At 48.8% G+C, this 12,987-nt stretch overlaps 1 protein-coding gene across 2 annotated transcripts in view; it reads left to right on the forward strand.

The window, feature by feature from the left end:
• The window catches only part of DTX2 (deltex E3 ubiquitin ligase 2), a 34,861-nt gene that overhangs the window by 16,282 nt on the left and 5,592 nt on the right, over nucleotides 1–12,987 (forward strand). The window contains exons 4-5 of one of the 2 annotated variants that reach the window (XM_074556841.1): nucleotides 2,557–2,615; nucleotides 9,101–9,232. In XM_074556841.1, coding sequence (XP_074412942.1) covers nucleotides 2,557–2,615; nucleotides 9,101–9,232 — 191 coding nt within the window. The remainder of the gene's footprint in view (nucleotides 1–2,556; nucleotides 2,616–9,100; nucleotides 9,233–12,987) is intronic. The other variant, XM_074556842.1, reaches the window with a different exon arrangement.

Below are 12,987 nucleotides of genomic sequence, written 5' to 3' on the forward strand. Positions count from 1 at the left end.
CTTATCTTGTGTTTCTCTCTGCAGATCTCAAGGGCTCTTCTCACTTCTGTTGTGGTTTAACCCAGCAGACATTTAATCACCACACAGCCCCTCAACTCACTCCATCCTCCCCTAGGTTAATGGGGGAGACAACTGGAAGAGAAAAATAAAAAATGTGGGTTAAAATAAAGACAGTGTAACAGGACAGAGAAGGGAAGGAAAATAATAATGCTGATGATAATTGAAACTACAAAACAAGTGGTGCACCAAGCAGCTGCTCACACCCACTGACCACTGTCCAGCCATTCCCAAGCAGCAGCCCCCACTCAGTTTTCCCCCTGGTTTTGCTACACATCATGGCATCCTGTGGTCTGGAATATTCCTTAGGCCACTTGGGGTCAGGTGTCCCAGCTTCTTGTGCCCCCCAGCCTCCTCACTGCTGGGGTGGGTGAGGAGCAGAAAAGGCCTCACTTAGTGTAAACACTGCTCAGCAACAACTAAAACATCCCTGTGTTATCAGCATTATTCTCACCCTAAATCAAAATCAGCTACTAGGATGAAAATTAACTCCATCCCAGCTGAAACCAGCACAACTTCATACAAGTTCTAGCTCATGGGTAACCTGAAGTGAAGGACTTCTCTGCCTTGATGGTTACCAGTGATCCCCTTCCCAGGGCAGCCCTGGGTTTGCTTTCTCCAGCCTCAGGTGCAATGACCCTGTGCTCCAGTTTATTAGAAGAATTGCCTGCCCCCACCTCTTTTCCTGGTACAGTGGAAGGTTCAGCTTTGTGCTTTATTTTATTTTTACCTTCCATAGGGGAAGTGAAAGCACCCAAGGTGCTGCTTCATCTCAGAGCTTCACTACAAAACACAAACTTCTGTATTGGTCACAGGCTGGGGTGGAGGGGGTGCCCAGGCTCAGGGGTGTTTTGGCTTCTCAGGAGGAAATGAGGGAAGGTCCAATGTCTCTGATTTTTTGGGAGCAGCTCTGTCAAGTTCCTGGTCCTCAAATATGTCTGCAGCAAGAGGTGTCCTGCTCCTTGCCATCTTCTGAAGAGGATCATAAGGGCAGAGATGAAGCAAAGGGATGAAATAAAGAAGTAGGGAAATACCTAAGAAAGAGCTGTGACAAAGAGGGTGAATCAGGAAAGAAAGAGAGTCATAAAGACATCTGATTTACAGCCCTTTGAAATCACAGGGAAGATTTTCCCTGTGTTTGGTGGGTTTGAAATGTAGCCAGAACAATCTGTTGCATCATTTGAAGGCATTGTGAAATTTGGGGAGCAGAAGGGAAAGCACAGCCTTTGAAAGAGGCAGGAGGGAAACCTCTGTGGTGCAGAGAGCTTTATAAGGGTCTGGGGGTGCTGATCTCACTTGGCCACACTGCCAGAGCTGCACCAAGCCCTGGGTCCTGCCCAGGGCTCTCCAGGGAGGCCAGAACACCTGTGGGAACCTATTCCAAACTGAGGCAGGTAGGAGAGGGGACAGGTGGGGTGGAAAACAAAAATCACTTGTGTCACTCAAAAATCTTTTCAGCCCTGGTCATTGTTATCTGAACATGAACAAAGATTTTAGCACGACTGAAAGAGGGACCTCTGTAGTACCTTTTTGGGCAGGGCAGCTCTTGCATCCCAGCTGGACACAAGAAGGTTTCCCTTAAATAGTGGGTGAAATTTGGGCTCTTGACCACCTTAGTCTCTGAATTCCTAAGCAGCTGGCCATGTTTGTGTCATTTTAGAGAGTCCTTGGAGGTTGTTGTGTGAATGCACCGTGCATTGGCTGCTGCTGGGGTGCATGAGCCTCATCCATCCCAGGCACAGGGGCCACCTGACACAAAGTCCATGGGTGGCTTCTCTGTGCCACCATTTGGAGTTCAAGTATGTGGATCCATATGGATGGATTCCATTTGGATTTCAAGTGTTCCTGCTCTGCTGATGTGCATCCAGCTTGGTTTCTTCTCTAGTGATCCCCATCAGTGTTGATGCTGCTGCTCCCCTTTCCTCCCCAGCTCCTGCTAATGGCATAACCCTGGCAGCCCATGTATCCCAGATTTGCCAGCACTGCCAAAACAAGTAGGTGAGGAACCTGAAAGGCATGGTTGGTGTCCATCTTCTCTTGATTTCCAAGTGAGAACAGGCCAAGCTCTTCTAGGTGTCCTTCAGCCTTCCTTCCCTCCTCCCCCTTGGATGTTGGTGCAGGTTGGCTGCTCACAGGAAGCTCTGTGGGTGGGTGGTGAGAGCAGGGAGGTATCACAGGATCAGAGCAGGGCCCAGCAGGAGGAATGGATGAGTTAGGTGAAGATGGGGCTGGAAGCAGCTTCACACAGCACAGCTCTGAGGCTCCCCTTGCAGGTAAGTGAATGCAGGAGAGGGCTCTGGTAAGGACACAGCTCCTTAAGTACAGCTGCAGGAGCAGGGGAGAGGGGGCCATGGGTGAGGGTCCCAGCTGGGGCTCATCTGAGCAATCAGTCCTGCTCATATACCCAGGGCCTTGGGAGGGAGCAGAGCATTGCTGAATTCTCTGTGTTTTGGCTGTCTCTAATCTTTGCTGTAAAGTCATCTCTTCTTTCCTCTCCAGTGCCCAGGCCCTGCCTGTCAAGATGTCCAAATCCAGCAGGGTGAGCCAGGCCCTGGCAGGTAAGAACTCCTCTGTGCTTTATTTGTTCAATCCTTAGGAGTAGGTGAATGAGAGGTTTGCTTTTCTGTATAATTTACTTTCTAATTTTGACTTATGGAAAGAGTCAGAAACATTGCTGGCCTTTGAGGTTTTAGACCCAAAGATTTTCCAGAGAAGCAAAGAGGGCAGATTTGGGGCAGAATGGGATAGGCAAACCTTATGAACTGTTTTTCTCATCCTGAGTATTTCAAAATAAGTGAGATTATTTGAGGCATGGCTATTCATCTTCTGTACATGTGGATGAACAAGTAGCAAAGGAAAGGGCCTGTGAATCAAGCTCAGTGCTAGCTGCTATTTTCTGCTTTTTTTAAAGTCAAAAGAGAGGAGTGGTGTGAGATTTTGTGTGGTTTTAATATGATTTTTTACAATGTGGTTTTATTTTAAAAAAGCTCTGATGGTCTTTAGCTTAAAGAGGATTGGGATACCTTGTGTTGGGAAAGGGGGACAGAAGTTGAATCAGACATTGCCTCCTGGTTTGCTTGTTATCCAAACCTGTGAACACACTACTAAATATACTGAGGAATATATCTGGGAGGGATGAAAGTGCCACTTTTCAATGCTCCTTTTCAGAGTAGATTTGCCTGTTAAAGTTGAAATGGCTTTGCCTTGAAAATAACAACCTGTGCTGTCAGCTTCCCATGGAAGTGACCTTTGCTGTGTTTGGCTCAGTCAGTGCCAAACCAGTGACCCTGGTGTGGTGGAACTGGGGGGTTTGGGTGCTCTGGTACCAGCTGTGCTCTCAAAACTGCATCATTACCTGGTGGAGGAGTGCTGAACATCTGATATCTGGTATTTTCTGGAGTTTTCTCTGTTTCAGACTCTACAGAATGTGTGTTAACCCTCTCCTTCCTCTGTCTCTTGTCCATGCATGGTCTCTTGAGGTTATTATCTCCTGGGACACCAAACTCTGCTCCTGTGTGAGCAGAGCCAGTTACATTCTTGTTTTTCAAGGCAATGGTTCCCACCTTATTCCAGAAAAGCTGTTGGGTCTCTTGTTGAGTGCCAGGCTTTACCCTGGCTGAGAAGGGTCCCCAGGATTGATATTTCCCTTCATCTAACATTGGCACCATCTGAGAACTGCCCTGCATGTGTCTGCAGCCAGACTGGCACTGCATGAAAACTAACCCAGGTGTCCTCTGACATGCAGCCCAACTGTCTCCTCCTTACTAAATCACTGTGGAAACGAGGTGTGAAGTCAAACTCAGCCCTTGTCCAGGTGGGTGACCTGAGCAGAGCTCCCCTTGCTTGTAACAGCTCAGCCTTTCATGCCCTGGCTGTGTCATTAGGTGCTTAATCATAGAAAGGTAAATACAGCACAGAGCTGATGAATCCAGGCTGTGTTGGTGTTGTCCCTGTGATCTCATTCTCCTTGCACAGGAGGTGAATGTGTGCAGTCTGGTGCCATGTTGAGATAGAAAAGGCAGCAGGAAATCCCAATAGAATAAACCATTTGCTGCCATTTAATACAATAAAATGGTTAAAATTGTAATTGGTATGTGTGTTGTTGCAATCTGGGGGTGTAAAAGAAGGGATAATTACTCATTTTGATATTCTTTACCTCTCCCTGGGGCAGCCAGCATGAGGCAGTTGGAGATGTAGGGAAGTGCAGAAGCAGCTCCTTGGGATCCAGGTTTTTACACAACACAGTTTTGGGTGCTGAGCTGCCTGCTGCCAGGTGTCCTACACCTCAGAGGTGCAAGGGAGGAGGGAAATCTGAATTTGAGTCCTCAAAGTCACATAGAAGCAGAGGAAAGATTAATACAAGTTAATTAGGGAGTGGAAGGAAGGTAAATCTATGGGGGTATTTCTGGTGAAAAGCAAGCACTGGAGTTCTGGTAAAAAGGAAAAGTTTTGCTGAAATATTAATTGGCTGGGTCTTCAGGGACACCTTCTTCCCCTCTATGCTCTGCTCTCTGTTTATAGAGCCTCTTCTGGGAAGTGGTATTTTGTTCATAATTAAAATCCTGCTGATGGTGTCCAAGTTACTCATTCCTCAGGTTATTCTCTCACACAGGCTGAGCTCCTTTTGTTTTTCCAGTCCCCACTGTGTAACTGCTTCCAACAACATCAGTGGAGAAGGCTGGGAGGACAGTGTTGTGGGGGGAGAGAAGTCTCAGATGTAAATAAAAGAGGCTTTATTTTTATTTTGGGAAATGTGTCTTGGTCTCCATCCCCTGGCATCTCAGCAGCTTTGGCTCTGGTTTGAAGCTGGACAGGTTCAACCCCTAAATCTCACGGGTGATGTTGAGAAATGCTGCAGGTGCAGCTCTTGGATGCAGAGGGAACTTCTGGTGGCTAAACAGGAGATGAGGAATGCTGAGAGTCTGAATTAGAAGCTGGGATTTGTTTGTGTGCTTGGGGATTTGTAACACTGTCAACCCCACATTTTCTGAAAGCACCTCTTGGGATCCCAGAAATCATGAAGCTGACTTTAAAACCATGTTTTCTGCAAAAAAAGTGTATTTTTTCCTTACTTTCTGCTATTTTAATACTTCAAAGTGCATGTGGAAACTTATCTTTTAAGCTTTTTCTTTTCCCTCAAGTATTTGATCAGTAGAGTGAAATGCCAAACAGGTCTAAGCAAACTGTTTAACCACAGAGTTGGTGTTTAAGGATCAGCTGGACTGACATTTCCTGGGAATAATGGATTTTAGCTGCTGTGCCTTGGGGCTGAGGGGTGGCAAGGTACTCAAATAAAAGCCCTTTAATACTATGTCTAAAATGAAGTCTGAAAAGGAGCTTTTTGTTAAATAAAACTGGGTGTTTCTTGTTTGCATGATTCCAGGAGCTGGTGCATTTGGGGATGTACTAACCATACTGATTTTGCTGGTGGATAGAATTGTACAAATTAGCAATGCTTTTCTGAGATCTCACATTATCTGAAGGTAAGCTCTGCCCTGTGCCAGTCTGAGGCCTGTGCAAATCCAGGTCAGTGTTGGGCTGGGTGTGAGTGACTGTGTGGCCAACACTCATTACATAATGGCAGGCTGTTTTTCCTGTGCTCAGCTTCTGCACAGGATATTACAAAAACTCCCTTATTTACACAGCAGGCTGAAAAAAAAGTTGGTGGATGTTGTCATAGCTCCAGTGAAAATAATTTTACCCCAAGGAGCCACTAATTTTTTATTTCTGGCCAAATAAGAGGCTTTGAGCAAGAGAAAAAAAGGCAGTTCTGTATGTGGTTATTGCACACATAGAATCAGATCAGATCCCAAAGGATTCCTTGCAAGGCTTTCTGTCTCCTCCCTCCTGCAGTCCTTGCAGGGAGGAAACCCAGAGCCCAGTGGAAAGTAGGAACAAATAAAATAATATTTTTCAAGCTCCTGGACTAGCTAGTGAGCAGCAGGAACTCTCACAGGAGCATATCCAAAGCAATCTTGGTCTGGGCAAGCTTTTCATGTTTCAGCTTGCATTCAGGTGAGAATTTCTCCAGGTCCAGGGCTACACTTGCTCCTGGCATAACTCCACAGATGCCTGGAACAGGTTCTGACTTGAAATTGTTGTGAGAATTGGAGACTCAATCTGCAAATGTGATGTGTGTCTGTATTGTTTTGGCAAATTGTAGCAAAACCCTCTTCCACCTAAGGCCTGGGTCAGGGATGTCCCTTCCTGGGGTCTGCAGTCCCCAAATTTGTGGGAGAATTAATAGTGCTGAGATTTCCAGAATTGTATTTAAACTTTAAAGGCGTCATTGTTACTGACATGAGGAAGCAGAGCAATGTAACACCAGAACATTTTTGAGTGCTCTCTTGACTTGAATCTACAGAAGATGATTCATTGCATGTGGCTCCTAAGGCAGCAGAAGGTTTAAAATTGGCCAAGAAAAGGTAATTTCCCACTTACACCTTTTCTTGACCAATGTAAGATAGGAGCACATTGAGTTGGGGTAATTCTCCTGTTTGCCCTGGGCTTGTGTGTGTGGAGTTGTAGATGGGAATGCAGCTCAGAAAAACAAAAAGTTTGTGGAATAAATGATGGATTTTTGATTGGTAGGTTTGTGGGTTTTTTGTGCTGATTCATGATGCTGGTAGGCAGTTTTGGACATGTTATTCCAGGTATGAGGGGGCTGTGTTACAGAATAGCTGAACTCACCTGAGCTTCTGTGCCTCCTGCTTTTTGCTTGCTCTGAATTTTGTCTCCCTCTGCCATTGAGAGTCTGAAGCCAGTTGTTCAGCCTGAGCTCCTATTTTCTCTTTTTTTTTCTTTTTTCTGAGCTCTGGCAGCTAATGTTAGCAAGAGAGTATTGATCTCTTCAGAAGAACACATTAATTTTGCATTTGCCTATCAGACAGCTGTGCGTGGGTGGTGATAATCCCTGGTAGTCTTTGGACTCGCTTTTCAAATGTCAGTCTGTGCCATCAGTGCTGCTGCACTGCTTAGAAACAGCTTTTTTAGAGCTTTTTCTGCACCAGTTCTAGGAATAGTGTTGTGCAGCCTCAGTGGGGTCAGGCTGAGATGATTTCCCCAGCTGTGGTGCGAGACCTTCCCTGTCTCTCAAGAATTTTGTTCCTGCAGCCTCTCTAGTCAGAGCTGCTGCTGCTGTGCTTGGAATGCCTCTGGAAGGGAAAAGGACCTGGAAGGTGCAGGGGGCAGCTGTGCTGCTGCTGGGCTTTGGGGCTCAGCTGCACTCATGATAAAAACAAGTATCTTCTGTTCTAAGGACATTAAACTGTTCCTTAAGGCTCCCTGGGAGTAGTGCACTGCTGGATTTGATGGGCTGAGCTTGCAATAGGCTTGTGGCCTTTAATTAGGACTTTAAGGGAGTTACTTTGGTGAAATTTTTGGGTCTGGTGAGCTCTGGTGCTGCCAGTAGGGCAAGGGGAACTAACCCAGCCTTTGTGTGCTTTGGAGATCCTCCTCTGGCTCTGCAGCTCCTGGGAACTGGGAGAACCCTAGATCTCAGACCTGGATCCCCTTTGAGGGTGATCCATTGCTGCCTGGTTACCCATTTCCATTTCAACATCCATTGGGCAGCCTGGTCTTGTGGTCAGCCCAGCTCTTCCAAAAGTAACCCTGGGGAAACTCCTTCCTCCATCCCTGTCCCTCTCCCTCCCTGGTGAAACCCCCTCTGTCTGCCTTTTGGCCCTTAGATGGGAAAGTTTCAGTAAAAACATTCAACTGTGGCTGTCAAGAGAGGAGTTGAACAGCTTCTGGAATATTTGTGCTCAGACTTTAGGAGAGGGAGGTACAAATTGTGGTCAGCACTGTGTAGGAGTAGTTCTGCTTGTGGGGCACTGAGGCAGGCTTTGCACAGGGGGTTTGTAGTCACAGGACACATGTTCCTGACTGGTTGCATATTTGAGGCAGAAAATAGTCTCACCACTTGCACACAAAGCTGATGCTTCCCATCATAACTCGATTTTTCAGTCATGTGTGGGCAAGGTGCCTCATTTTTGTCCTGAACAAATGTGCTCTAGAATCTTCCTTTCCCCATATGACTGAATAGAGGCTTGCAAAAATAAAATGCTTGGAAATTCAGCTTTGGCCATGTGTTGCTGAGCTGGAATGTCTGTAGCATTAGGATGTGGTTTGCATGGTCTGCCCTCAGAGGGGATTTCAGGGGAAATGCTGGCTTTTAGGTTTTCTGCTGTTGGTTTGCAGCTATAAGCATTTTTTTCTTATTTCTGGTGCTGGCTTTTGCAGGTGGGAAGTTGCTCTTGGGAAAGCAAAAGCAGGTGTTCTCTTGGATGTAAATGTGAAAGCAGGATGGTACCTTGGAAATGTTATGATTTGTAACCAGCCTGGATTTCACAGGCAAGCATCATCTTGGATCAGCATGATCAGTCCTGTAGCTTTGTGTGTGCCAGTTTTACCTTCAGGGAATGGCTGTCCTTTTTAATGATTCATTAGTTTTATCCAACTGCATCCCATGGATACAGCTGGCTGGGATGGGGGAGGATGAGGATTGCATTGAGGGAAAAGCAGAGTGCCAGGGAGCAGAGGCTGTGGGGGGCTGTGTGGGGCAGCTCTGCCCTGGTGTGTTTGAAGGGGGATTGGTTCAGTGTGACACTGTGGAAATGTTTGGTTTTAGGGGGCAGCAGCTGAGCAGGACCTGTAGGGGTTATGGGTGATGCCCTTCATCCTTCAGGGCTGCTTCCAGGGCAGCAGGGAGCTCTGCACCACTGCAAACTCAGTGCCTGAGCAGCCCTAAAGCCCAAAGAGGAAAGTCACACAGCACAAAGGGTTACAGACAAGCCATGTGCCCACATTTCCCTCCCTTCATTTGCTGCCTGGGCTCCTCCCTCTGAAAACCTCCAGATCCTCTCCTTGTGCTGACTCCCACCCTGTGACCTCTCGGACGTTTTACACCCTCACAACTAAGGGCTAAAGGTTTTATTTTATTTGACTTTGTTTTAATTTTCTTTGAAAGGTTCAAGTTTTTTTTTTTTAATGAATGTGTTTCCCCATTGTTTCCTTCCTGCATGTTGACCTTGTACCACTGTAGGCATGACAGCTATTCTGATGTCAGCCGCCGGACTGCCCGTGCACCTCACCCGTGTGCCTCAAGCTGCCAGCACCCATAAGGCCACTAAAAAACACAGCTCAGTTAAGGAGGGGAGGAAAGTGTCCAAGAAAGGTAGTTCCTGCTCAAACTCTGATATTTGCTTCCATATCCTTCTCTTTATCTCTCTGCACCCCTCTTTTCCTCTTGTCTCTCTCCCCCGACCCTCTTGGCTCTTGGTTTGACTGATGATGTTCATCCCAGGACATGTCTGCCCTGACCTGCAGCATCTCTGACAGGCTCTAAAATAACATGGTAAAGTAGGTGTGGTCCTGTGGTAGGTCAGCTTGTTTCCACACAAAATGAAAGCTGGAACAGATCTGTGCTCTGCATGTCAGACTCCACCAGCCTCCCCTGTGATCCTGCTGCACCCTCCTGGGGAGTGTCCACATACCAGGGCCTTCTGAGGTATTGGTGGGACCATTGAGAAGAACATCAAATCCATATGTGCTCTGCAGAGAATATTTCCTTTGTGAGCCATGCTTGTCATGGTTGAGTCATGGAATGACAAGGATCTCCCAGACAAGCAGGCTCCTGAGTCATGTAGGGCTTTTGAGGTCAAATTGCAGAGGATTTGTTCTCTCCACCTCAGTGTGGGGTGGAAGGGAGTGAGGTGGAGCGCTCTCAGGTGGATGTGTGCTGTCAGGAAGGGATGGATGAGCTCAGCTCTCTTGCTGAGTGGAGCCCTCTCCAGGGCAGGGCTTTCATTTCTCCTTTTCATATCCCACTGGCACCTCTCACCCTCACAGAGCTGAGAGCCTGGATCCCATCCAGTCCCATCCAATCCCATCCCTGTGCCTGGGACTCTGCAGGGGCAGGTGTGAATCCAGCCTGGTGGAGCTGTAGGGGTTGTTTGCCAGCCTTGGCACTGGGGTGTCAACACCACCTCACCTACAGCATGTCCCCCTTTGGATATGCCAGGTGGGACTGGAGATGTTCGACACAGATTTCTGCATTTAAGAAAGGAAAGAGCCCAGAGGTGGAGAGGAAGAGGCATCTGCCTGTCTAGGGAGAGTTTTTTTGTACCTTTTTCTCTCTTTGGAGTCCATGAGGTCCAAAGCTGTCTGAAGGAGGCAGGAAGGAAAATAGAAATGAAATGAGGAGGGAGGTATTTTATGGAAATGCATTCTGGAGAGAGCTGTGAGAAGGAGTGAGAAAGCAAATGTGGAGTAGGATGTGTGATGGAGGGGGAGGAGAAAGCAGGGGCGGCAGGAGAAGCAGCAGAGAACAGGAGGAGCAAAGGAAAATGGGAGGTGAAGGAGAAGAGCTGGGCAGAGGAGGGTGGCACAGGGGCTGGATGAGGATCCTGCTCCATGGAGCCAGCTGGCAGGGGGGTGGGGTTGTGGCATGGGCAGGAATGAGGGCTGGGTGGTGGGGATGCCCTGGAAAGTGCCAAAAGGGAGCTCTGGTGAGGTCAGACCCTCCCACAGAGGCACTGGCTTGCCCCAGTTTCTGGAGGAGCCCAAAACAACAAAAGGGCTCTGCACTGCTGTTGGTCACCTGCTGCTGCTCAGTGACATGAAGCAGCTGTGTTTAGGTCACAGGGTGGGCACAGACACAGCCTGGCTGGCTGCTGCCTTCTCCTCTGTGGGGTCTGTCTGCTCCCAGCATGCAGCCCTCCCTGGCACTGTGTGAGCAGCCAGGCTGCTGTGAGGGTGGGAGGTTAGCAGGAGAATTGTCTTGTGACTTCTGGGCTGGGTGGGGAGAGCAGCAGGGCAGGGAGTGGGAAGGGTGGGCCATGGGCTGGGAGGTGAGAGCAGCACACACTGCACTGGGTGTGTTCAGTGGCTCTGTGTCTGTATCTGTGCACCCCATCGGCATCACTTCAGCTCCTCAGCGCTGCCTCAGCCCCAGGGCAGGCTGTCACCTCCCTGCCAGCTCTGCAATGCCACCTGCTGGGGCTGGGACACGGCTGGAGGAGCAGAGAGGCAGCACCAGCAGGTGGGTGGAATGGGAAAGGGGCATCAAACATCTCCTTCTTCCATCCAGCATGGCAGGATTTGTCCCAGCTGTCTCATCCTGCCCAGGGTGTGCTGCAGAGGAGATTTTCAGATCAGCCCTTCCCCACCCTGACCCATGAGAAGGGGAGCCTTTCAGTGCTTTAGGTTGGTAAAATCCCCCCTGTTATTTTAAAAAGCAGGATTGCTGTTGGTGGGGCTGGGATGTGTCCTCACTTCTGGATACAGAGTGTGCTCAGTCCATTCTAGGAACAAGCTGTGTTTGTACAACACCCATCAGGGCTTAGGAACATTATTCTGCAGTGCAGGTACTGAGCCTGACTTTTGGCCAGACTGTTCTTTCCCTTCACAGCCCCTGGTGCTGCCAGCAGACAGAAATGGGCTCGTTTTGTGCCCTGAATTTCTGCATTGTGTGTTCTTGGCCACTTCCCTTGAGGATTTTCCATCATGGAGAGCTCAAACAGAGCTCTCTGCATCCAGGACTGGACCCAGCATTGCAATGACCACAGCCAGCTGGTGATGGGTGCAGAGTGCCCCTGCTGAGCCCCCTGTCCCTCCCTGCTGCTGCTCCCAGGCAGTGCTGCTGGAGCTGCATCTGGCTCAGTGAAAAGCTGAGGTGTGTTAAACAGAGGCACTAATTAGTCAGGACTCGTTAGCGCTGTTGCTGCTCTGGCAGGGATGGCTCTGGCACAGCCAGGTGTTCTGGGCAGGCTCTGTGCTCTCCAGGCTGGCACAGGGCCTGGCAGCCTCTGCCATCCCCATGGGTTGGTGCTGCCCTGTGCCAGCACTGCTGGGACCTGGCAGGGAGGCAGTAGGGCAGGTGTGGCTTGTCCTGCCCTCTCCAAATGCTGTTTGTGAATGCTGCTGGCCTCCCCAACCTTTGCAAGGACCTCCAGGGGCTGCTTGGCTCTGCTGAGTCACTTGTTACCCACTTCCACCTGGTGAGGAGGTTTCATCCTCTCTGGGATGGACAGTCACTGCAGGTGCTGCAGTGAGGAAGGAAAGGAGCACACTCATCCTCCTTGCCACCCCCCTGCAGCTGGAGGTACAGACTGTGCCAGTGCCTGTGGGATTGGGGAGCCCCTCAGAGCTGGGAGATCTTGCTGTTCCCATGGGGAAACATCTGCTGAAGGAGACACAAACAGGGATGCTCTGACCAGCATCCTGCTGAAATGCTGAATATGGAGAAATCTATAGATAGAGCTTTGCAAGTCCAGGGAGCAGAGCTGATGGGAGCTGTGTGACTGTCCATGAACATAACTAAGAATAACAGTGTCTGGCCTGCAGAGGGTATCAAAAAAAGCCTGCTGGAAAGCATATGGCTTGTTTTGGGCTACAGAAGGAGACATTACTGGTTGCTGTGCAAGGATTCAAAACACATCTGTTAAATGTTGCCCATGGAAAGCCCTTGCTGCAGCAAGCAGCTTATTATCTTCAGGGAGGAAGAGGAAGCATTAAAAACAATTTGATATTCCTCTCTCTTTGTAAATGAAAGAATGGTAAACATTCTTTGGCATCGTGGATAAATCTGTAGCACAGCTCTGGGCCAGCTGGAGATAAACGGCACCACTTGATTCTTCCAGTCCATTTTCAATCCACTATTGAATCCAGACAACTCTGGGGACTGGCCAGGCTTTGATGATCCCAGGGGATGGCCAGAACAAAGATTTGGAGGCAAACACTTCATTATGGAGTAAACAGCCCTGTAAGGAAGTGATTCATGTGCTGGAGCACACGTGGCTCGTGCCATGGTCCCAGCTGGCTCCCCCTGTGCTGCTGGGCTGTGGCCAGCCAGATGTTCTGCTCTGCCCAAGGAAGGCCATGTGGGCTTTGCTGCCCTTCCTGAAAAAGAGCTCTCAGCATCTTCTTTGG

Source organism: Zonotrichia albicollis, chromosome 22 (assembly GCF_047830755.1).
Source record: "Zonotrichia albicollis isolate bZonAlb1 chromosome 22, bZonAlb1.hap1, whole genome shotgun sequence".
In the NCBI taxonomy this organism is placed as follows: domain Eukaryota; kingdom Metazoa; phylum Chordata; class Aves; order Passeriformes; family Passerellidae; genus Zonotrichia; species Zonotrichia albicollis.